At 50.9% G+C, this 25,144-nt stretch overlaps 2 protein-coding genes and 1 long non-coding RNA gene across 5 annotated transcripts in view; 1 reads left to right on the top strand and 2 right to left on the bottom strand.

Moving 5' to 3' along the window:
- The window catches only part of EZR (ezrin), a 46,841-nt gene that overhangs the window by 4,116 nt on the left and 17,581 nt on the right, over positions 1-25,144 (top strand). For all 3 annotated transcript variants that reach the window (XM_037057198.1, XM_037057080.1, XM_037057134.1), the window contains exons 3-4: positions 20,418-20,501; positions 24,958-25,053. In XM_037057198.1, the coding sequence (XP_036913093.1) occupies positions 20,418-20,501; positions 24,958-25,053 (180 nt within the window). The remainder of the gene's footprint in view (positions 1-20,417; positions 20,502-24,957; positions 25,054-25,144) is intronic.
- On the bottom strand, positions 18,321-20,410 carry LOC118994620 (uncharacterized). Its single transcript, XR_005068113.1, has 2 exons — positions 20,196-20,410; positions 18,321-18,486 (listed from the first exon to the last, which is right to left on the bottom strand). It is a non-coding gene; the product is annotated as an uncharacterized LOC118994620 (long non-coding RNA).
- SYTL3 (synaptotagmin like 3) overlaps positions 23,357-25,144 on the bottom strand; it is a 94,239-nt gene continuing 92,451 nt past the window's right edge. Inside the window, exon 17 of the mRNA XM_037056861.1 lies at positions 23,357-24,323. The gene's annotated coding sequence lies outside the window, so the exon portion shown is untranslated. The remainder of the gene's footprint in view (positions 24,324-25,144) is intronic.

Below are 25,144 nucleotides of genomic sequence, written 5' to 3'. Positions count from 1 at the left end.
TCAGTCTTGCTTGGGCCCCTGCGAAGGGACTGCTGGGTCCCTTGGCTGGCTTTGCTTTTCCCCTAGCTGCCTGGAGGCAGGACTCCTGCATGACTGGTAGAGGCCAGGGAGGCCGGCTGGAGGGCCAGCAGCCCCCACACCCTCTGCTCCTCGAGCTCCCTCTCCCTGGGGAGCCGCTGGGGGTTGGTCTCCAAGTTCCCGGCTCACAGGAAGCAGCCTTTGTGCCCACATTCGGCCGAGGGTGATCCGTGGCGCTCCTTCCCCCTCCCCCATCCCCCATCCCCCCACCCCCCACTTGCTGTCTTCATTGTGATGGAAAGGCGGTGCGGGCATTAGAAAGGGAAACCTCTGCTGTTGGCGCGGGCCTGGAAAGGAGGAGGCCGCAGGCACCGGCTCTGAAAGCCCCTTTGAGGAGCTGAGGGCTGAACTGCCCCCAGTGGGGCCCCAGCTTCTCATTCCTAAAGTGCTGGTGTGGAAGTTTCTAATAAGAAAGTAAATTTTCCCTTCAGAGAGTCACTCGGGAAGTGTCTTCAAAATTCTGGCCCATGCCAAAACTTTCAAATAATTTCTGAGCTCACCTTGGCTCTCTGGGAATCCAAAGCCTTTTCCACTGACACGGTAACAGGGTCGGAACTTGCCGAGTGTGCTCTGTCTGCCCTCCTCCCTCACCACGGGCCGAGTGCCAGGGAGGTAGCTAAGACTTTCCCATGTGGCGGTGGGAAGTGCTGGCTGGGGTTAGTCATTTGTCCTCGTCCCACTGTAAGGCACAATGAGGCTGTCTGTTTATTCCCTCATTAGTTCAGGGTGTGCTGACCCCGTCCGTCACGGTGCTAGGTGTTGAGGCTGCTGAGATAGATGGACAGGCACTGAAACAGCTCCCCCACCTCTTCACGGTGGGCTTACACTGCAGGGGGGCAATGGTTATCACTGGTGACTTGAGTCTGTAATGATGTGCGCTGGCCACAGTTGGGGGCAGTGCTGGCCAGGGAGGTGAGGGAGGCCCCAAGGAGGAGGTGGCTGTGCTGAGCAATGTGGAGAATGAAGGCGCCTTCCTAGGTGTAGGAGGAGGCAGCAGGGACTGGGCCAGGCTGGGGGTGGCCTCTGTGGCGGCCCTGTGGGCGAGGGAGTAGGCTGAGTTCAGGGTTCCCAATGAAGGCCAGCATGGAAAGAGAGGACAATGGAGGCCAGTCAGGTAGAGCCTTCCCTGTGGGCTGTGGCCGGCGTATCTGGGGCTCACCTCCAGGGGAGGCAGCAGAAGGAGGGGACGTGACCGGATCTCCCTTGGGCAAGGTCACCCCAGCTGCAGTGGGGGAGTCTGCAGGGGGCAGGGCGCCAGGGGTGGGGATGGTGGGCCACGGGGGCGGCCCTGGGTGGTGGTGGGGTGGGCGGGGAGAGATGGACACATGTGGGAGGTGAACTTACTGGGTGCGGTGATGGGCGGGTGGGCGGACGGGCGGTGTCGGCCTGACTCCCGGTGTCTGGCTTGCATAACTGGACGGCTGGTGGTGCCATTCACTGAGATAAGGAACCTGGAGAACGACCAGGCGTGGGAGGGAAGGCGGAGGGTTTGGTTTGTACATTTGTAACTGCCATTGCTGACAGAAGCCCTTGCCTTTTTTCATTATTGTAACCACTGCCTCCCAAAAGGTACACAAACACCAGATTTTTGAAACTGCAGTATAAGTTTAATCCACGTAGTGAAAAGTAATCATCAGCTTCTTACATTTCTCCTGAGTGTGTGGACACACCACATACACACACACACACACACACACACACAGAGTCGGAAGTTAGGGTTGAGCCAGTGCAGTGCTCTTAACCTTGGGTGGCCATGGTCGTGGGGAGACTCAGAGGTTCCTGGGTCCCACACAGCACTGCCCAATGTCCGCCCCTGCAGCCGGCGGGATTGGGCACCTGCACTTTAAAGAAGCTTCCCAGGTGGTTTTGATGCGCCACAAAGTTGGGCGACTGCTGATTTCACCAGAAAAAGGGCAGGTTCTAAGTGTTTATTTCTCTTGGACCCAAGCAGTGACGCCCCCAACGAGCTGGCACTGAGAGTTGTGTGTGTGAGCAGAGACCGGAGCCCATGGTGTGTTGAGGGAGCAGTGAAGCCCATAGCCGTCCCAGAGCGTCCACTCAGGCTGTCGTGGGCGTGGTTATGCAGTCCCTTTCCTCCAAGTTCCAGCCTCAAGGCCGTGGGTGCCATCAGTGGTCTTGGAGCCTGGCCGGGCTGGGAAAGAGGAGATAGCGGGATGGCGTCGAACTCCAGAAAGACAGGGCCAGCCGAGGTGGACGATAGCATCTCTCTGATTTGAGCTGCTCTGCGCAGGGCGCTGGGGGCGGAGCTAGTCTGGCAGTGCCCAGGGAGGGGCTCCCACTCTTGAGCTCTCTTTGCTTTTAAAGAGAAAAGGGGGCAGGGGCTTTCCGTCAAAGAGCGGGGAGGAGAGCGCCCCCTGCCCCCCTGCGCTTCCCTCTCCTGTTTGCGCCCTGGCGCTCCCACACTAACCTCTCTTGTTAGTCCCTTTCCTAAATCATAAGATCGTGACTTCTAACAACAATTTGAACAATTGTATTAATACCTATAGTTTGGGAAGGTAAAACAGCATCACTCTTTTTAATGAGTTATTGTAATTTTTCTTAATCTTTTTGTGCTTAAACTCTTGTGTATCTTTGACAATTTGGAGAGTCATAGGATGAATCACTATGCCCACTTTGTTAGTGTTCCGTCATTTTACTTCTAATCTGCAACAATAAACTTCAAAGCCTGCTTTCCAAATCGGTGAATGTGTTTTTTAATTATCCCTTATGCGTTCCCCAAATACTGTAACTCGTTTTTAATTTAAGCATTAGATGTATTTGCCACTGCTAGTTAAATGTGGAATATTTAGTGAAGAGACCAGAAGGTGGAATTATTTTCCTTCTAACATACTTTGCCATCCATGCCTGTGGACATAAAGAATTAAGAGCTTATTCTAGACTTCTGTAAATAGTTTTTTAAAGAAAAACATCAATGTTATAAGGTGATTAAAAGACTTTTATTAAAGTGAAATGCTTACTGTATAGTTAATGTACATATTTTTCCAAATACAAATGTAAATAGCCATATAAAGAGCAGTTTCATAATCAACTACTTACCTGTACTTCAGCAACCCATTGTGCTTTTATGAATCAATTTTGTCATCTGTAAAATGGGAGTAAGGCTTTTAAATAAAAAGAGTGTTACATAAAATTAACTGAGACAAAGCTTGTATCTGTGAAATTCAAGTAATTTATCTCCAGGTACTGTAAGTGTTGGATATTTCTCGTGTACTTTTTCCCCTGGAAACTTGTTTCCCAGACTTTTCAGTGTCACCTGTAGCTAAAACTAAGGGTTCTTGTTTCCAGGTTGCTAGGAACCAGGTGGTCTGCCCTCAGGCCTTTTAGGGAGAACCGCTGGGGAGGCGCTGGGGCTTGTGGTGAAAGGGAGCCCTGTGAGGAGGGGGTCTGCTCTAATCTACTGTGTCCTCCAGATGTCACAACTCCCTTGGGGGGGGGTCCCGTGGGTCCCTCCCTCATGGAAACCCTGTTGTGTGCCATTCTGTGCTATATGCTGGGACCATGAGGAGGAACCCCTGAAAAAACAGTGTGTTGATTGGGTATTGTGCGTTTATTCTCACATGCTTAAACTTCAGTCACCTTTAAACTATTCTTCATTTATGCAAAACAGCTTTCGAGACTTTTTTCCCACTGCTCAAAGCAGGTTTTGAACTCATTGATTTTGATGCCTGTTAGTGCTTCTGCCGTTTTTTGTTTCACCTTTTCCACATCTGCAGAACATTTCCCTTTGGGGACTTTTTTCATTGGGAGAAACAAATAAACAAAAGGTCACTCAGGGTGAGATTGGGTGAGTAGGGAGGGTGGGGCACAGGGTCCTGTCGTTTTTGGTCAAAAACTGCTGAACACTCAGCGTGATGAGGGCAGGTGCACTTGTAAATCACCCATCATGAAATGGGCAAAGGCATTGAAAGAGTCTTCAGCAAAAATTCACTGAAGCCTAACACAGCCTCTCACAACACCAGCTGGTCCACTGATACAAATGGGTTCCTAGAATACTCATCTAGCCAGGGAAGCCTGTACTCCAAGGGAGCCATCCTCCAGAAGATGATTTGGGGTTTTGGAGGGGTTCCCCTCATATAAAAATAAGGAAGATAAGTCTTGCCTTTAACAGATTCTCAGTCTAATAGGGGAGTCAGGCCAGTTGACAGAGAAGAGCATTACCCGGTAAGTTAGGTGGTAGGGCTGCACACAGAAGATGAAGTTCTGCCCCACAGAGCTGGGAGGTGCAGGTGGGTGTGGAGGGATGGACGCATCGGAGCTCCCAGGACACCAGGGCAGAAGGGCATTGAGGTGGTGGCAGTGGTCAGTTCTGTTTTTCTCTGATTATATTCACACTCCACTCTCTGAGCCTTTTTTTTAACATTTTAAAGGTAAATGGCAATACTGTTTCAAAGGAAATGAAAACTAATTCACATAATTACCTTTTTAATCTGTTACATGAGAAGACAAACCGTAAAAGCAAGATGGAAGTTCTGATCGTAACCTGTTATTGACAGAGCAGAGGAACTGGGACCACCCAGAGACCACCGCAGCAGTCAGACTGTCAGATTTTGCTCGTCTGTTGTTGCTTTTGAAGTCACTTCCCACATCCTAATTTTTTTCCTATTTTTGCCCAAGAGAAGATCGGTGTAAAACTGTCTATATCAAAAAATTATCATAACAGATATTGCAAATAATTGTTTTTACTTGAGGTTGAGATAGGCAAAAGCCAAGTCTAGCCATGGCCTGTTTTTGTACAGGCTCCCAGCTAGAAACGGTTTTTACATTTTAAAAAGTTGTTTAAAACAACAAGAACAGTAATACACAACAGACATGGAACATGGCCTGCAAAGCCCAAAATATTTATCTGGCCCTTTACAGGATAATTTGCCAACTGCTGCTTTAGGACAAAAGTAATTATTGCTAAGCATTTGTTGTACCTTATATATATATTTTATGACTGAGCTGATAGTAATTGGAAGCATACCACTGCACCGTTCCCAGTTTAAAAAACAAAAAAATCCGAGGCTCTGAGCCTGGACACGTTTCACGTTTGGGAAGGCTCTCCAAGAAGCAGGCACGCTGGTGCCGAGGTCAGATTTTAAACAAGGCTGGTTGGTGTTGGTGGCCCTTGTTTCTATTGAGAAAGTCATAGTGTCTGGTGTCATACTTGCTAAGCCATTGTATGATGACAAGTTTTTGGCATATGCTAAAAAAAAAAAGTCGTTTGTACCTGATATTTGAGTTGGAAGGTGACTGATACATAAATAAGTTGCTTTTTTTTTTTTGTCAATGAGAATTTAAAATTAGGGCCATCGTGTGTGTGTGTGTGTGTGTGTGTGTGTGTGTGTGTGTATGAGTGTGTGTGTGTGACGGCAGATGGTCACATGTCAGGCCCTAGTTTAGGCCACTCTGTCCAAGCCCCCTCACTGCCCACCCCATACCCCTGCCCTGTTTTATNGGGGGGGGGGGGGGGGGGGGGGGGGGGGGGGGGGGCAGGCGCCTGGCCCTGCGCCTGGCCCCTGTCACCCCAGAGGACAGAGTAAATTCTGTAGAAGACCCTGTTGGTAATTACAAAAGCCAAAGCTGATGAATAAACTTGCGATTCTCAGGACAGCGTCCTTGTTTCCTGACTTGGCCCCACAGTTCACAGATGTGACCTCACTTCCTGTCCTTTTGTTACTTCAGTGGACACCACCGCGTCCCTCCACGAAACTCATTCATTCCTCATTCAGGACCCACAACGAGCTGAGCTGGGGTTTGGGCCCGGAGGTACCTTGAAGCCCCTGAGACAGTGGGGGTGGGGTGGGGGTGGCTCGCTGCTTTGCCAAGAGGTGCAGGCAGCTTCGTTCTCTGTCTTTGCCGGTTGAGGAGTTCAAACCAGCGGGCAGAGAGGCTTCTGAGTGGGCAGAGTGTGACGTGCCTTTGTCTGTTTTTTCTCCCAGCTCGTCACTCTTACAGTGGACAAGGAGCTGGGGTGATAGCTCTCCAAGAGCTTGTTCTCACCTGGGTTCTCACCAGTGCCATGTGCTCCCCACTTCAGACCTTCCGTCGTTTCTCGAGCCTTGAGTTTTGGGGGGGTCTGTGCTTTTTCAGATCATATTGTGCGCGCTGCACCATCACCGACCACCACATCTATAGGTTCCCTGTAAAATAGGCCTCCGAAGGATGTCCAACCTTGTTCTTTACGCTCTTAAAGAGGAAACGGACCACCAACCCCTGGGTAAAAGCCTGGCCATAACTATTGGGTGAGAGCCACCTCCATGATAATGTTGTGCATGTGAGTATTGATAGTGAGTGTTTCATCGCCTCGGTTACATAGCTGTGGGTGCCGCTGCTTCTGGTTGCGGTATCTGCCGACACCACACATTGCTATTTGGGTGAGACTCCCAAGTGGGACTTGGATGGGGAGAGCGGGCGGGGACACGTAGTGTTTATTATGAAGGAACTGGCCTCACAGGGCAGTTTGGAAATGCAGTGTGGTGGCAGGCTGCACGGTGCGTAACCCGGTGTGAACAGACCCCCTATGAAGAGGTTGTGATACAGTGGGGGGAATTGAATACTGATTATATTCGGGCTATTAAGGAACAGTTTTAAATTATGTTGGAAATAATAATGGTGGGAGTGTGTGTGTGTGAGTATCCAGTAGGTTCCATACTGATGTTTTTACAAGTGAAATGATGTATATGACAGCCTTAAAATACACCAGCAAAAAAATTTTTTTATATTGGTGGAAAGCAGATGAATCAAGAATGCTAGAAGGTTAGGTGTCAGAGCCAGGCGAAAAATACAGAGGGACTCATTAAACCATTTTCTCCACTCACGTGAACGTTTCAGATTTTCCAAAATGAAAAGTTTGTTTTTTAAGCATATTGTACGGGTGGATGGGAAAGATGCTGTCCCATTTCCAGATCATGGAGTGCTGGAGTCCAGTGAGAGCCACAGCGGAAAGGGAGGTCGCCTTCCCAGGGAGACCCGGAGAGGAGGGCTGCGGCCGCCGGAGGGAGCCTGCGCTGCTGCCCTCGGTGGGCCCCGCGCACCCTCCTCCATGGGTCCCCGGGGCATGCCATGGTTTCTCGGAGACCTTTGGTGTTCTGAGCAGTGTGGGACTGACTGACTGCGTCCCACCTGGGCCATCGCTCCCTTCACACATAGGTTTTATTAAAAGACGACCTCTAGTCACAGTTGCAGTCCACTTGGAGCACACAGAGCTGTTTGTTCCCAGCTAGCTCTACTCTTACTCTGTATTCCCACGATTCCCAGGGTGGGGGAGGAGGGGAGTGCTGTGACCCAACTGGAAACAGGTCATTGTCTCAATAGCAGCATTCTCAGAGCTGGAAACTGGAAGTGAGCGAGGTAATTGTGGGGCCTCACTAAGTGGAATTCTGTGCAGCCACTTCCAGAGCTCAGTGTAGTGTGGGGCTGGGTGCAGGGGAGGGTGGACACACCCGCGGAGCCGCAGGACTTGGGTGGGTGACAGGCCTGGTCCCACTGGCTAACTACACACAGTTAGAATCTCGTTCCAGACATGACAAAGCATAAATTAAAGAGTCTTTTTTATTTTCAACTTAATATAATTTCAGAAATACAGAGTGGTTTAGAAGTTTTATTGAAGTTTGCTTATTCAACAGATTTTGTAAGCTTACTGATTTAGTTTAGAGTTTTTAAAAACCTGCTTGGGTCTCTTTCTTCATTTATGATAGATAGCAGAAGTTAAAGACTTCTTGGTCAAGTTCAAATACATCTTGTCTAAGCTTCTCCCAGGAGAAATGTTCTTTCTGCACATATTAACTAGGGGTGAAGATTTCCATCGGAAATGGCACAGGATATAAGTGTGGTTTATTTTATATGTCCTGCCCTAAGACAACAGGCTAGCAGAGTGGTGTGTGTTTCAGCTTTTCATAGCCTCCCCACGCCCCCTACACTCAATTAGAAAGACTCTTGACAGACATCTAAATTTACAGAGAAAATAGTGTATTCCAGGTGGGTGGTGAAGTTTAGTCTGTGTCTTCAATTTCCTCTGTTTTATGAGCCTAGAATTAGAAACCACTGTAGCGTGTGGTAGCCATCTTGGCCCTGTCCCTCACTCTGTCTTTTACGGGACCCTAAATTTGTGGGTGTAATTAACCTCATTCAGTGAACTAAATCAGTGCTGAAGTACGTATGACATGGCCGTAGTCTTGACAATCACTCAAGACTTCAAGCTCATTAGACAAAGAGAAAGTGACCTTGAAGGCTAGTTGCTTTTGCCTCCCTTGGGGTGGGCAAAGGAGGGGCTGGATTATTTGTTTCTGAAAAGTAATAGTTGCTTTTGCAGAATATAATGTTTTTTGATTATTTCTTTGCCCTTTCCTGTGTAAAGTGGTTTCATCCCCATGTTGAAAGTACACACGGTGTAGGTCATTCCCATTGTAGGGTCAGTTTCCACTTGGAGACGCTGGCAAAGAAAGATCTTGTGTTACACATGGGCAGCTCATGGACATCAGAACTATTGTCCTTCCCTTCGATTGGCAGGTAAGGAAGTACCCTCCAGGGTCACTCTGCAGCACCAACCTGGCACTGGGGTGACAGTCACGGCCCTTCCGTTGGTCAGAACCCCAGAAAGCAGTGTTGGACCCCCTCGGTCTCCTGCTCCCAGGAGCCCAGGATCAGCACGGGCATCTGAGCCCAGGATCAGCACGGGCTGTCCCCAGTGCACTTTATAGTGGAGGGGACTGGCCACTTTTAAATGCGACTGCCCAGACCGGTCCCCTCCAGCTCGCGGGGCCAGATTTCCTCTGGTTATAATGAGGACAAGCAGGACTGGTTTGTCCGCTTTTTGTGTTGGTAAAAGGCCTTGGCTGACAGGAAGTGGGTCTGGGGGCTGGAAGTGGCTTACTTACAGAGGCAAAAGGAGCTATTTAGAAAGATTTGGGATTTCATTTCATGTTCTTGAAATTGTGGGATGAATATTAGTTGATGTGGGCATTTCCTTATGCATAATTTTATGTAATTTTTCACCCTGCAATTTGGGAATACAAACTTTTCAGAAGTTTAAAACCATTGACTATATTGAAAGATACAACTTCAGGAATAATGAATAATGTTGGGGTGTTTGGTTTTTTTTTTAAGATTTTTAAAGTTTATTTTTAGAGAGGCAAAAAGAGGGAGAGAAACATTGATCTGTTACTGGGGACTAGACCCGCAATCCAGGCATGTGCCCTGACTGGGAATCGAACCAGCCACCTTTCGGCTTGCAGGCTCAATCCACTGAGCCACCCAGCCAGGGTAGGAATAATGTTTAAGAGCTATACAAATACAAATATTTTTAGGAGCCAGTTACCAGAAATTGAGAAAATAGTGTCAACCCATCTGGGCCTCAGTCTTCCCAGATTTTATAGGAAGGTAGTCAGATTAGGTAACTTTACACTTTTTACCATGCAGTCTGGTTTAAAATTACCCTACAAAATAGTTACGCCGTGTCACTATTTTAATTATGCTGCTTATAACATATATTAAACAAAAAGTGATACAAAATGTAACAATGTCACATTTTATGTTGGCCTATTATTGTTGCTATTATTGATTTTAAAGAGAGAATTTTAAAGAGACTTGATTTTAAAGGAAGGGAGAGAGAAGCATTGCTTTGTTGTTCCACTTATCTATGTATTAATTGGTTGTTTCTTGCTTTTGCCCTGACCAGGAATTGAACTTGCATCCTTGGCACATTGATGACTCTAACCAGTTGAGCTACATGGCCAAAGCCTGGCCTCTGTAGCCTTAAATTGTAACATAACCTACCTGAGAAAAGTTATTTGGAAATTCCAAGACCCAGTTTTCATGTCAATACTCTGCCCTGTTGTTATCTACTATATATCAAGAATTTAGCTTTTAAGTTGTGTGCATGGCCTAAGGGGCGGGGGCAGCAGCTCAGAAGGGGAGGGTGGGTTTGTATGTTCCTTCTCCTGATTAAGTGACCCTCAAGGCTCCTTCAGGTGACGTGGAACTCCGTGAAACGAGGTGGGTGCCCACACCACGGTGGCACAACGCTCTCTCTGGGTGAGAGGCACCCCCACCCCCATTCCTCCAAGTTAAAGTTCATACCCACACTTCCTAAAACGAAATAAGTAAGGACCGTGCTTAAACTGAGCTTAGAAACCCCCCTGGGCAGTCACTCGGTTTATGAGGGTTAAGTTGGCTCCTTTGCAGTTGAACTCTGTAGTCTGGACCTTGCTTTTCATTAGTAATCAGCACCTTCGGCAAACCCTAACCGATGGCTATGTTTTACACCTCCATCAAGAAGGGGTGGGGGGCAGGGGAGTGGTCAGGAATGTTCCAGTGTGAAAGGGTAATAATTAATAATGACTGGCCTGAGCCACAGGCACCAGGTGGTGGTAGGTTAGCGAAGTTTCTTGACAGATACCACCTGCCACTTGAGTCCTAGCTTGGATTTTCCTTACGGGGAAATAACCGCCATCACTAGGGCTGGGCACCAGGAGGCCAGAAAGCAGCTGTCCCAGCACCACACAGTCCTCCTTGGTGACTTTTGGGACCTCCTGTTCCCAGAAGCAGTGTGACTGCCCGGCCACCATCCCTGGGCGAGTTACAGGGATAACTGAGACTATGGGCCAGCACTTTGACCGTATGGGAGTTGCCCAAGTGGACTCTTGGCAGCACTGACATTTGATGGCTTTATTATTCTCATTGCCAGGCAATAAAAGATGAGAATATCACCCCGGTGTTGGGTAATTGTATGAAGACTCGATCCGCACCTGCGCACTGTCTCTATCCTGCCCCTCTGCCTTTGTCCGAGGGCTGGGCTGCGGGCAGGATGGGAGGGGTTTCACCACCCGGCCTGCCTGTTTGTCATGTGTTGCTCCACCGCCTTTTCCGAGGTCTGTGGAGCCACAAGACCAGTTCGTTCTCTCCGGCATCCCAGAGTTTTCCTGAGCCTCACTGGCCAGTCTCCTCTCCGTCACTCTGTTTAACCTTGAAAGAGAAGACAGTATCAAGTGATGTGATTGTGTGTCTTTTACACTTAGGATACAGAAGAGCTTGAACGAAAGGAATAGCAATATTGTGGCATTTTCCATTAGTTTACAGACCTGCCGTAGGACTCATGTATTAGTGAGGTATTTTTATACTGCTCATTCCACCTTCTCTAAAGATCAAGAAGCCTCAAGGAGTCTGGTGTTAAGAGCTAGGGCTTAAACATGTATCTGTGCAATTTCTGCCTTTGAGGCCAGCCTGCCCTGGGCCACAGGGACACGAGACTATGCTAGTGGGGGGACCGTGTTTGGGAAAGGGACCTCGTGCCTGAGGAGCAGCGTGGATGTCTCTGCCAGTGCAGTGGCACCGTGTATGGGACCGTACTCTGTCCAGTGAAAAAGCGTGTTGTAGGACCACATTTCTCTTACTTCTCTCTGGACGATGGCAATGTTTTGATAGGTTGATGAATACCATCCTTAGCAACATGCTGGCTTTTACTTTGACGCCTCCGTTAGCAGAGTTGCGCTGGACAGGGCGCTCTGGGGACTGCCTTTGTCAAGTAAAAGTTAGATGCTTCTGAGTGTTAATCAGCAACCGGAACAGTGTTACATACAGTCATTGGCTTTTCAGTGGCAACTACGTTCATATAATCTTGTTTACGTCGACACTGTTACCGAGAGCAGCATTGTGAACTAAGACAAAGGGTCATTCTGTGTGATTGATAGAAACAAAGTTATCTTTTAAATAGTAGCCATTACTGTAACACCCCATGAAGGGTTGGTGATATGGAAAAGAGCTAAAAAAAAAAAAAACAGAAACCTGCTTGGCTCTGGGACTTTCCAACGTTGCCCTCCTGGCCAAGGTGCCATGGCTGCCCTTCTGCACTCAGCTGGCGACGTTTGCTGATTAGTGGTGGTGTTGCACGGAGGGCGGCTCTGTGTCAGCCAGCCGTGGTGAAAAACCACCACCACGCGTCTCAGCTCACGTTGCGGTTTACTGAGTTGGCGTGTCGTTTGGAGCCTGGCTTCTCTCTCTCAAAGGTGGGAGAGCAGGGTCCAGAGAGAGGACGAAAAGAGGGCCCTGTTGTTGGGACCCAGAGTTCCGTTAGGAAAACCTGCCTCTGCGCGTGTAGGTCTGCACTCTGTGAATGTGAGTGACACTTTCGTGAGCCACCTTCCTTCCCATAATGGAGCCTAAATAGTAGCAGTAACTATGTTTAATCTTCCAGAAGGAGTTGGGGCCTTAGGCAGGTTCAGGATGCTGCCCGGTGCCTGAGAGCAGCGGCAGTCTGGGCGTGGCCTCACCTGTGAGCTGGGGCAAGTGGGAGAATCACAGGCCTCGTGCCAGCCACATGAGTCAGAATCTCGGCCTTGGGCTCAGAAAACTGTTCGGACGGGCTCTCCCAGTGGTTCTGAACACTTGGGTTGGGTTAGAGAGGCACTACCTTGGCGGCCCGCGCACAGCCGGCCCGGGGAATGGCACACAAGGGGTGCGGGCCCTGTCTTCCAAGCCACTGCTAAGGGGCACCAGACTTCCCTGGAGCAGGCCTGGGGTTGCCACGTTTCCTTGTGCAGCTGTGAACGGGGCTCCGGAGCCGGTTAAGTCACCCAGCAAAGCCTGAAATACGTAGGTGGTGACCAGTGAAATAGGCAGGGGCTTTGGGCACGGAAGCCGAGCACCAGCCGTGGTGTGCCTGGCGCCATTGCAGTTAGATGTGTAACAAAAGATCCAGTCCCTCCTAAAATTTCAGGAGAGGGCATGGTTTGCTTGGGAGGACCCTGAGCAAGAGCTGGGTTCTCACCTCTGCTCCCAGGGCCGCCCCCTGTTTCTGGTGAAGATGTGGCTGGAACGCAGGGTGGCTGCCGGGACCTTGTGGGAGGCCAGGAGGCAGCATTCCCACCGGGTTCATGTCACTTCACTTGGCAGTGGTGCCTTCTTCCTGGGAGCACAGACTGTTGTGCTTCACAGGTTGAAAACAGTGAACTGAAATTGAATGGTAGTTTTTTTTAAAATTTTTTCTTTCATTGTTGTTTTCCCCTATTTTATTTTCCTTACCAATGTGGCCATAGATCATCTAGTGCAAAGCTCACTGACAAAAGCGGTCTGACCAGGCAGTGGAATGTTACCTGGCAATCAAGAAAGGGACAGAGCGCTGACGTGCTGCGGCAGGGTGGTCTGGGAAACCTCGGGCCACGGGGCTGAAGCAAGTCACACCGGGCTGCGTGCTGAGTATACGAAGTGTCAGGAACAGGGACATCTGCAGAGACAGAGCCTGGATTTGTGGAAGCCAGGGCTGGGTGGCTGGAGTCGGGAGTGGCTGCTGGTGGGCATGGGGTTTCTCTGGGGGTGATGAAATGTTCTAAAATTAGGTCATGGTGTTGGCTGCATCACTCTGAAAATGCTAAAAAAACCCCACTGAACGGCACAGTTTGAATGGGCACGCTGTACGGCTGTAGATTATATTTCAACAAAGCTGTTGTTTAAAAAGTACAGAGTAGCACAACATGGAAGTCAAAATATGGTATTATCTCCGTGATTGTTCAATTAGGTGAACAGAACTAGCATCTGAAGACGCTTTTCCAATTCATTTATTGTCCGCCCTGAGAACTGTGCCTCGCCTGACACCCCTGCTTCCCGCCCCGCTTCCCGCCCCACCTCCCACCCCCGCCATTTGTGGGAGAAAGCAGACCTATCAGAGTGTCTCCAAGTACTTGAAAGGTCTTATCCAAATATTTGAGAGCTGCCTGGAGTTGCTGAAGTGGCACCTTGGGAAGAGGGCTGGGATGTTGGGGAGCCGCGCTGACATCTCAAATGATTAGGAAAGGTCAGGCTCTCGGTGTAATCTCGGCAGTGCCTGGAGGGCCCCGCGCAGACTAATTTTTGAGTAAATGCAGGTGTGATAATAACAGGGATTAGTCTGTTATCGCAGAATCCAGTGCGTGAGATTCCAACATTCATATGTTACCATTTGGAGTTTCCTGTCTGTTTTAAGTGGTCTCCCTGATTCTTCTCAGTTAGCTCCACTGCAGCGCCCCCCACCCCCCGAAGTGCCCTGACCACTAACCCGAAACTACGAGGACGGGAACTGGGTGGGAATGGCGGCTTGTTTGTCAGGTGTCTGGTGGGTTTGGTCTGGAACTTTTCCCTCTTGGCTTGGTCTTGAGCACAGTTAGAATTTATTCTGTAAAAGATATGATTGGAGAGGTAATCTTAACCAAGTTTAAAGTGTTTCAGGAGGAAGTGGACACCTCCCAAAGGAAATATTGCCCAATATTTATTTACCAAAATGAGGAAAATAATGAAGGGAGATAATTTGACAGCCAAAAATTCAGCGGTCTTCATGACTCAGAGGTAAAATATATTTCATTGTTACCTCAATGTCCTTTATTTATAAGCCTTAGAAGGCATTTAGACATACCATTTTGAAAAAGTTAAGCTGAGAAGACTCAAAAATCATGTTTTTCAAAGTGTATTCTGAAAAATGCTGGTCCTCTGGGATAGTCCATGGAAAAGCAGCCCCTGGGGGCAGAACGAGGGGAAATTTTAGACCGTGGCCCGTCCTGGGGTTTCTCCATTTGCATTAACACAGCAGAGGCAGTCAAAAGCTTTTCAGTGAAAGAAAGAAAAGAAGCAGAACCTCAACTTCTGTGACCTCGAAATACCGCCCTGCCCCCGCCCCCGGCGTATCACCTCTTTGTCACTGTCTGGTGACAAAGGACCTAGGTGCAGATCCTTTTGCAGAGGGCTGTGCAGAGAGCCCCCGAAAGGCACTTGGGTGATTTCTGAGTTACAGAATGCTGGCGCTGGGACATCCAGTGAAGATGCAGTCCTTTCCAGCTACATACTTCGAACTTCGGGTGGGGTGGGGAGGCAGCCTCCCAGCCCCGGGGGTCCTGTCCGCAGCCCTGCCCTCAGGCCTGCCTGTCTCGGGATCCCTCCACTGCTGCAGGGAACCAGCAGAGCAGTGGGTTTATTTTGTGTTAGCAGGGTGCATTGTTACTGGGTTTTGTGAAAAAGAAGATTGGGGTGTAAACACCTCTAATTCTCTTTCTTGTTGTTGGAGATGTCAGCTGCATGGGAGCAATAAAACCTACACTGCTGTGCTTGGGGACTCTCCCCTCTCCCCCCTTCCCCCCCCTCCCGGAAGTGTGAGCCCTGGGCTGAGCGTTTCTTTTGTCCAGGATGGCGGTCTCCTTTGTTATTTTCTCAAGGTCCTCCTGGCTCTCAGCTCTAATCCTCAGCTTTAATCCTCTCCCCCGGGCCTCTGGACTTCAGACCTCACATTCCAGAGCTAGAAAGGACTTCAAGGCATCTGGTCCCAATCTTCTTTTGACAGAGAAGGGGCCGTGGCCCAGGAAGGGAAGTCACCTGTGTGAGGTCCTCAGGAGGTTCAGCGTCAGGTCTCGAACCCAGGCCTCCTGGCGGCCATGGTCCTGCCCGCCGTTCAGTGAATTTGGCCAGCCCTCAAAATCACTTGAGTGGCTTTAAAAATACAGGTTCTTGGGCTGAGGCCCAGAAACTCAAGTGTTTGTTAAGCTCCTGTGGGGACTCTAGCAACTGGTGTGTGACAGCTCCCCAAGGTCCATCTCAGCGTGTTCACTGTACGTGGCTCAAGGGCTGGGGCGGTCTGGCTGCTCTGTGTCCCCGGTGGGCATTTGCTTGGTGTTTGCGAGTGCATGGGCCTCGGAGTGCCAGGTGTCTGGGAGCCAGGGAGGGCTGGGCGGCAGGAAAGCTGAGCTGTGAGGGATGGTTCAGCAGTGTGTAGGACAGGCCTTTGAAATTTAAAAAAAAATGTTAAAGATTTTATTTATTTTTTCAGAGGAGAAAGGAGGGAAGAGGAGGAGAAACATCCATGTGTGGTTGCCTCTCGTGCACCGCCCCACCCCGCCACTGGGGACCTGGCCTGCAACCCAGGCATGTGTCCTGACTGGGAATCGAACCGGCCACCCTCTGGTTCTCAAGCCGGCGCTCAGTCCACTGAGCCACACCAGCCAGGGCTCAAATAAAAAAAATTTAAAGTAGATTATTAAGCCAGAGGGAAGATAATCAAGACTATGAAAATTAGGTTTTTATTATCTTCATTAACTAAGGCAAAGGAATTTTTACGTGTTGAATCCTGATATGAAATAATACACGCATTATATGTTTCGGTGATCTCTAGAACAAAATGCTCGTGAAACTCTGGACATCATTCTTGGGGCAGGGGGGCGGGGAATGCACAGCATTTTGCTTAAATTTAAGAAGTTTTACCAGCCAGTTATGCTCTTGTTTTAGAAATAAAACTAAATTCCTATTTCTATGTTCAGGCATTTGCCTGTTGCATATACTGATATTTTAGTAACAGATCATAAATTTACTTCTACTGAAGTGCAAGTACAACTCACCTACTAAGCTAGCCTACTGTGTGGGGCAAAAGAAGAAGAGTTTTCTGCTGAATAGAATTGGCGTGAAAAACATACACATATTCACTGGAACCTCATTTCCTCTGAGGGCTTCAGGCATCTTCAGTACCAAGTTTTCCTGACTTGGGTCTAACATGAAGTAACTTTATTCCAAAATTCGGACACAGTACATTGCTGTAGAAACACCGCATTACTTTTTTCCTTTATTGTTCAGTTACAGTTGTCCCCATTCCCCCCCACCCCCGCTCTCCCCTGCCCTGCTGTTTCCCATCAGTAGGCATTGACTCCCATACCTAAACTTTCTCATGCATTCCCGTCGTAAACAGTGGGATGTGAGCATAGTTCCCCGCACGTTCTGACGCTGCAGAGCGCGCACTACGACCGTGTGTCCTGACTGCAGATGGAGTAGCATTTGGAGAGGAGGCAGGCGCTGCTGTGTCATGGTCTGCGCCATCGCCCCCCGGTTCCTCGCATGTGCATGTGGGGTGGCCGGTGCGCAGGCAAACTAGGACTTCCCTTAGCACCGCCCCCTCCAGGTCAAGCAGAATGGAACTTTGGGAGCCTTCCACTTTCAGAACGTCAGAGTGGAAGGTAAGGGTTCCAGTACTTTGGCAAGTCTGAGATGATCACCACCTTTCAGGGGGTGGATTCTCCGCGACTAATGCACGCGCTGCCCGTGTGCGGTTTGCCTCCTCTGGTGAACACTGCCGTTGAGACGAGCGATCCAGGCGGACGTAACAAGACAATAAAAACTGCAAAGCGTGTGCTCTTTTCCCCACTCTCTGCACGTGGTTTGGGTGGTGGGTTCCAGCCCGTGGCCCTTTGGCCTATTGTGGGGCCACCTCCCATTTGTGGTTCAGAACCATGCAATCCCCCTTTACTGCGGTGGCATCGGCGCCAGTGTGAGCGCCGGCTCTCACTCAAGTATGTCCAGGTCACGAAGGCAGTCACTGACCGTGGAAACCTGTCACAGGGGCTGTGAAAACCAGAGTGGGGATTTAGATTTCCTTTTAAAGCCCCTGGATAAGTGGACCTCCCAAAAAAGTGTGTATGTGTGTGTGTATAAATAAAAGGTTCAGTCATCTACGTAAATGCTTTATTTTCAGTATTGTTCCAAACTTACGCTGTATTCCAGCACATTGCTAAAACCCACAAAAAGGAAGCCAGCCTCAGTTGTCTCTGCAAACATGGGACTGCTGAGCATGCTGGTGGCTGAGGCACGACCACGTTGTCTGTGGTCCTGAGTCTGGGTGGGAGCCTCCCAGGGGAGAGCGTTGGGAATTGTGTGTGCCTGGGCTGGGTGTTACTATCAGACGGCCCGGTGACGGGGAAGCCTGTGTCGGGTTTGGTGCTGCACGCCCCGAAGTCCCCAATGTGGTCTCACAGAAGGAAGGCTCGCCGCCCCGCCCCCCCCCCCCAATGCCAGTTGTGCCTCCAGAGAGACACCACTCGGGAGGTGACCATCGAGCGACCCTGAAGGCGGAGCAGCCTGGCCATTGGTCAGAAGCACTGTTCATGTTGTGGAGTTCACGAGCTCGCCGTTGCAGCCCGTGTCGCTATCGTGCGGCGCGTCCTGTAGCTGGCGCACGCATAACACGGACTGAAGTGAGCTTGGAAGCAAAGCAACAAGAGCTGCCGAGATCAGGGTATTTAAGAGTTAAACAACGTAAGTTTTCTGCCATCAAGCCTGATAGCAAGCAAACCCTCCACCGCAAACACCTGCGCCACAGGTGACCAGTGGAGCAGAGCGATGCCACGGAGTTCCTGGACCTAGAGGGTCACTGAGAACCCTAGACGTTTAGAATTAATAAGTACAAACGTGCAAATGGAGGAGCTTTCAAAGCAAACGTGGAAAATGAGATGTAAAAGCGAGCATTCTTTTCTGTGGGTGGAGATGACTTTATTTATATACATTAAACCAACTGAGGTCTGTGCAGCTTCCAACCTGGCCGTGGTCTGGAGTTGCTTTCTGCCTCATAAAGCAAAGCAGAGGTTTTGTCTTCTGGGAGGACTAAGTGGTCTTCCGCTCCGAAAACGCCTCCTACATAGTTGGGGAAAAAACAAGTGTCTTTTAAAGTAGGAATCTATATCCACACACATACATATACATTTAGATTTTTTAAAGTAAGATGTTTAAAATATATATAGGACTGTCAAAAATTCAGTCCCAACAATGACATATTGCATGTTTGATAACACCAGAAAAGGGATTATAGAACAAGCACCGTGTGTGAATATATACACGTATTGATTAAAACCAACTCGATCGTGTAATCTTAGCGGAGTTTCTGAACGTAAGTGTCTGGGACGCCCCGAGTCAGAGTGGGGCAGCATTCCTGTTGACAGGGCCAGCGGTCCGAGCGGTGGAAAGAAAGCCTGTTTGCCGCCTGTGGCTTGCCCCATTCTGCTAGGTGCTGCTGTGTCGGAAGGACCGGGCCTGCCCTAAGGTTTGCCGTCTCTGAGGGTCTCTCCAGCCTTCGTGACTGCCCTTGGGTGCCAGAGCACATGAAAAGGAGTCTGGAAGGGCCAGGCAGCCCGAACTTGGCAGAATGGCTGGTGTGGGACCTGCTGACGGTCGGATTGAGTCCTCCTCCTGGCAGGTGTAGATGGTACAGGCTACGCGGACCTCTCACTACGCTTAATTTCTAAGGAGGCTGCTGCCTTCATATTGGCTTATGGGTCCCTTTTACTGGGTGTCTGCTTTTCCAAAGAGTTGTGTGAGGTTTGAGTCACAAATCAGCCTGACTCAGAACTTCAGAACAGGTTCTTCTGAATTCCTTTAACCATTTTGTAAAGTGGTTACAAGTTGGTGTGATGGTCACCTTTTTCTGTTTAATTACTAGCTTTGGTTTCGGGAAGTAACATTTTCTCACTGGTGGCAAATTTAGAAATGATCAAGGTTTAGAATTTAGAGTCTGAAATCTCCTAGTCATAAACACTGGTCTTTTATGTTTGGGTTAACCAGGGTCGTGGCACCTGGTTCCGTCTCTGCATCAGTAAATAGCAGAGCGAGACGGCACATCTGAGGCCCTGTGTTTGTCAGCCCCCCACCCCCACCCCTGCACCTCCCACCTCTGTGTCCGCCGCAGTTTGGAGTGTGACGTTCATGGTGGGCTTAGCTGTCGGTGTGTAATCTGGAGCTGCGTTTGTTACTAGAATATTCGACTGGGGGCTGCTTATTGCGTCTCTAAGATGTTCCCTTGTTTTATGCTTCATAGCAGCCATTTTGGGATTTATTTTTAACTTTTAATGTAATACCTGGGGCTATGTGTATTAATCTGAGAGTGACAGACAGGCAGACAGATATCAGTGTGAAAGAAACAGTGATTGGTTGTCCCAACTAGGGATTGAACCAGCAACCCTTTGGTGTTCTGGACAATGCTCTGCCCACCTGAAGAATTCAGTGTATGCCCGATCTTGCGCCTCAGCAAACTCCAGTGCTTTAATTTGTGGATTTGAGATTGGAGCGGAAACTTCTGTTAAGACTGGAAATGCATGCCTCCCTTTCCTTTGCTAGTAATGTCCACTGAAGACCTTTCAGACATACCGTGTGTGCACCCAAGCCCTCTCAATTACTGCAGTCTTGAGTGCTAGAAAGAATCATGATTCGTAAAGACCAATTTTGTTCCCAAAGTCAGACTAAGGTGAGGCATCGTGCATGTGTGTGTACCAAGAGTGGTGCGGGAACTACGCTAACCGCCATCGGAGCATTTTTGTGGAAGAATGGCCTAGGCAGAAGGGTGGACGCACTTGGCTAGAGGAGGGCATATGTGTGGATTCCCGCTGTGTGCAGGTGTCTCCCCTCAGCGGTGTGTGCGCGCACGCGTGTGTGGTGAGCAGCGTGGGGATGGCTGCTGGAGAGGAATGCATGCGTGCACATTGCCGGGTAGCTTGGCATTCGGGGGAGGCTCAGGAGATGATGAAGAGAAAAGGCGCTCGGGTAAGTGTAATTTGTCTTGTTCTGTCTTCTAGATCAATGTCCGGGTCACCACCATGGACGCAGAGCTGGAGTTCGCCATCCAGCCGAACACGACGGGAAAGCAGCTTTTCGACCAGGTGGGCTTCTGTGAACATGGGAGAGAATTCTTATTTAGACAAAAAGTTTTACACCAGCATAGTTTGTTTGCTAAGCACATTCCTTGGCTCACTGCTCACTTCTGTTTGTAGAACAGACCCTTGTCCCCCTGTCAGGAGCCCATACTGTGAGCTCCCCAGGGCACCCCTCCTTCCCAGCCCCAGCGGGGAGCTCAGGGAACACCTGAGCAGCACAGAGCTGCACCCAGAGCTCTGGCCGCCCTCTCCCCCCGGGGTCTTTGTGGTCACCCTGGCTGTTTCCTGCCATCTGGTCTGTGGGCTGGGTGCAGTGGGGGCCAGACACTGCCCAAGGGCCCCAGGGGACCAGAGGGGGCCACAAGTTCTGGGGTCACCCTCTCCCCAGCCCTCCGACTGAGCTCGCTCAGACACTTGACCCTGAGCAGGGCATATTCTTTCGGATTTCTTCTTGTGGCCTGAAGGCGAGCGCAGATCACTTTAAAGAGGACAGTGAGCCACCGGCGGAGAGGCTGTGATTGCTCTTCCGAGGGAGAGGTCCTTACAGTGGGACCCGCTTTCTTGCGAAGTCAGTGCGGCTCTGGGGCCGGGGTCCACTAGGGCAGCAGGAGTGGACCAGGTCCTGAGGCCCTGCTGGGAGTAGACGGTGTTCTGCATCCTGGCACTAGCCCGGAAGTTGTATGGGCGCTGGCGGGGAAACCCGGGAGGTGGAGCTCTAGAAAATGCAGAGTATGCGGGTGGCTCTTCTGTGCTGCACGGGACCTGCCTCGCATTCCCCCACCCCCACCCCAGCGGAGCTGCCCCAGGGTTACAGGTGACAGGGTGTGCCCGTGCCTGCAGGGGTGGGTGGACGCCGCCTCGGCTCTCCCTGTGCTAGGATTTAGAGGTCCCTCCCTGGCTCTGCCTCACCCAGTAAGGATAAAAATATTTACTGCTCTGGGTAGGGCTGGACTTAGGGTGAAATTCTAAAGGTTCTCCAAAGAATGACCCATGGCCCTGGGCACTGGGGTGGGGATTGACTGCAAGTGGGGGAGAGTGGGCAGGGGAGAGCAAGGCGGGGGTGGGGGCATCTGCAGTGGAACAACAATTTAGAAAATGGAAACACGGAAGAGTGAGAGAGCGATTCCTCCTGAAAGACATCCTTGAGGTAAGTTCGCTGGCGCCAGCTGACCTGCAGGGAGGGGCAATGGTCAGGGCCCAGACCTGGTGGGGAGGCCCCAGTGCTAGTGGTGGCTGTGCCTGCAGGCACCTGTCCCTCGTTGCGGAGAGTCCTTGTCTGTGATGAGTGGCGTCCGGACTCAAGCGACTTATTTGTGAAGCAGAGCCGGGAAGCTCTGTGTTAGGAAAGGTGGAAAGTTCCGGTGTGTCCGTCACTTAGCTCCCCTCGCCTCCATCTCCCACCTTCCCTCCCTGGGTTGCTTTTCAGAGGTGGCGTGAAGAGGCCAGTCAGAGCTTTTGGGGCTTGCTCTGCTCGTTCTGTGGGGGCCCCTGGTTGAGGGGGTGGAGGAGGGTGGGCCTCACCCCAGCTCCTTGCTCTCGGGCCTCAGCACCACACGCTTTTTTCTAACTGCGCCTCTGTGCTGGGCAGGGAGCTGCACCCCTCGCAAGACTATCGCAGCTCCCTGACCAAGGGACCACATTGGCAGAAGGCCACATGTCCCTAAAAGCTGCATAATGACAGTTAGTTTGGTATTTACGTTGGTTTCAAGCCAGGTGTTTTTCTAATACTAGATTAGCTGCTCTCTCTCCAGGAATGTGGAGCCTTGGGTTAGCAGGTGTGCGTTGGCAGACCAGAGCTCAGCCAGCAGAGAGGGGTTATTTAAAAAATCTAAACACACAGACCCAACCAGCATGGCAAGCTTTGATGGGCTCTGCATCCAGGTTACCCTGAAGCTCCTCAGTCTCCCATCAGCCACCGCTGCGAGCCCTGTGTTACTTTCCCCAACTCCCGACCTCCCCACCCCCCAAAAACCAAAGTCCCATGAACCACAGGCTAAAGAGAAGGTGAGGCCAAGCCTCACTGTAACCAGCACCCCCAGCGTAGTGGTCTGGTCTGCATCTCAGCCAGCCCCCAAGACAGGCGTGGGATCCCACTGCCCATGAGAATTGAGAGGCAGATCTCTCTCTCAGAGTTCACGTTTAATTTTTCTTCCGTTCTGTGTATTCCTGATGGAAAAGTGCCACGCACCCTGAGAACTCTGGGGTTGGCGTGGACCTGGGAAAAGGCCAGGTCCCCGTGTTGTGAACAGTGGGGCCTCTGAGAGGGACTTCGCAGGCACATAGCGCTGGGGCGAGCAGCCTGGCCCCCCTGCCTCTTCACTCTCCTTACACTTGTCTTGTTGCGATGCCCAGGCAGGCTCCCTGGGGTTCCCTCCCACCCCCGCCCTCCTCCCACCAGCAGTGCCCCGTTCTCCTGGGTGGCGTTTAGGGCCTGTGGGCTGCATGGGGCTGTGTCCTTTCTCTGTTGCTGCCCTGTACCCCTTCTAGGTCTGGGAAGCTCATTGGTGACCCACCCGCCAGTCACTAAAATGTGGTCCTCAGTGGACGAGGTCGAGAGTTCGTCTTACCCCCTCCCTGCACCCCATCCGTCACTGAAGTCCCCTCAGCAGAGACTGGCCGGCATGGTGGCCGTGTCTGTGACTCTGGCCTGATGGAGCGTGTCACAGTGGCTGATGGCCATGCCTCAGGCAGGAGTGGAGCTTTTCCTTCAGGTGGCACGGAGGGAGTTGGGCAGTGACCGTGTGTGCCCAGCGTCTCCATCAGCAAGAGCTGTCCTCCAGCTGTTGCCGGAGGTGGAAGGGAATAGACACAGCCCCGCCTTTTCCCTTCCCCAGTGCGCCACTCAGACGCCGCCGCTCGCCCGTCCGGGTCCTGCCTCCCTGGGGAGGGTCCGCTCAGGTTGAGCTGAGGCCCACAGAGGGATGGGGAGGTGTGGGTCTCCGGAACGTGGGGCTTCCCTTGTTCAGAGGACATCGAGGTCGGTCATTGGAAGGGACTGCAGGAGGGAAGGGTGTTTGGTGGCATCTCTTCATTTGGGGGGGGCTGCAGGAATGGAGCGTGGCTTTGAGGCACACAGCAGTTTCCCTGGAGGTTGAGGGAAGAGTCACATCGTGAAGACAGGTGGTGGGTCAGGGCACCGGGGACAGACCTTCACCAAAAGAGTGGGGCCCTCTGGCTCCGGCCATGGTGTGGTTCCACAGTTGGACCTGTTCTGGGGAAGGGGGCTGGCCACATCGCAGCAGACGGATGGGAGGAATCTGGTCTGTGGTCCTGAAAATCCACAGTGGTCTGCCAGGGGTGGGGGAGGGACATCAGTGGACAAGGAATTGTTTCACACCAGTGAGAAGCTGGGCGGAGGCTGCAGGTGGTGGGTGGAGTGGAGGGACTGGGTTGGAGAGGCAGTAATTGCTTGGTATGTGGGGCCTTTTCGTGGGGCTTTGAAAGAACCCAGAAAGTAAGGCAAGGCAGGTCTCGTGTGGAAACACCAAGATGGAGACTCTCTGGGGAATAAGAAATTGGCAGAATCAGGCAGTCGGGTCCCAGAGGATTTCAGATGTTATTTTAACAAATGCTGCAGATTTCCTGATTTGTCATTTCTAGTGTGTTCGATCCTTTTCCCCTTTAAAGTGTGGTAGAAGCCATCAGTTGGAAGGGTGGGAGTTAAAACTGTTCAGCAACACTCCCAGACTCAGTTTCGATGGTGTTGGACAAGTAGGCACAGCAAGTTGCCTTTCTGTTTCCAAGACACATGAGTCAGCAGGGTGGGGCCGCAGGAGACTTTTTTCTATCCCCATGGAGAACTTTCCAGTGTGAAATCCTTTCTGTGACCTGTGAGTGAATTCCGCCTTTCTGTATCAGAATTTGGAATTTCTGGAGGCTGAGTGAATGCTAGTCACCCCTGGGCATGTGAGCCAAGCACTCCTGCCCCCCTTCCTGGCGGATTGCCACCGCCTGTCTCCGTCTCTGAGACTGCCAGGTCCCTGTTCTGGAGGGGCTGGCGCCTGGGCTGGTGGTAGAGACGCAGGGAGGGGCAGCCAGAGGAGGCCCAGGGGTTCCCTGGCTTCACATTGGTAACATCAACCCCCTTTTCACATGGGCACACCTGACAGGTGACATGCACCCCTGTGACACACCCTGACAGGTGACATGCACACCTGTGACATGCTGGCGCACGCCGTGTCATGCACGACTCTGTGCTGGCTGCCATCACCTGCCCTGTGGTCCTCCCTCAGAAGAGTGAGGTGGAGCAAGAGGAGCAGGAGTGGGATTCCATAAGATCTGAAGACTTTGTAAGATTGAAGGTTAACCTCAGTTTTAACAGCCTAAACTGTTGTTAAAAATAAACCGTCCGTGGCTTTGGGGTGACAGCCTGGGTCAGTGCCGAGCCACTGGAGACATGCAGGCCGGGCTCCAACGTGACTGTTCAGAATCTCATGCTCTTCTCTCCCCCGCCCCCCACCAGGTGGTTAAGACCATCGGCCTGCGGGAAGTGTGGTACTTTGGCCTCCAGTATGTAGATAATAAAGGATTTCCCACCTGGCTGAAACTTGATAAAAAGGTAATGCAAGTTCACTCTTCGCAGGCTGCGTGCCAACGTGCAAACTGGCGGGCCTGCTCTTGGGATTTTGTTCCTTTGAGCGTTTCTGCAG

The sequence above is a fragment of the Sturnira hondurensis genome, unplaced genomic scaffold (genome assembly GCF_014824575.4).
Source record: "Sturnira hondurensis isolate 20B ecotype Veracruz unplaced genomic scaffold, ASM1482457v3 Scaffold0000167, whole genome shotgun sequence".
Taxonomy (NCBI): domain Eukaryota; kingdom Metazoa; phylum Chordata; class Mammalia; order Chiroptera; family Phyllostomidae; genus Sturnira; species Sturnira hondurensis.
This window is presented reverse-complemented; position numbering and strand designations above follow the sequence as displayed.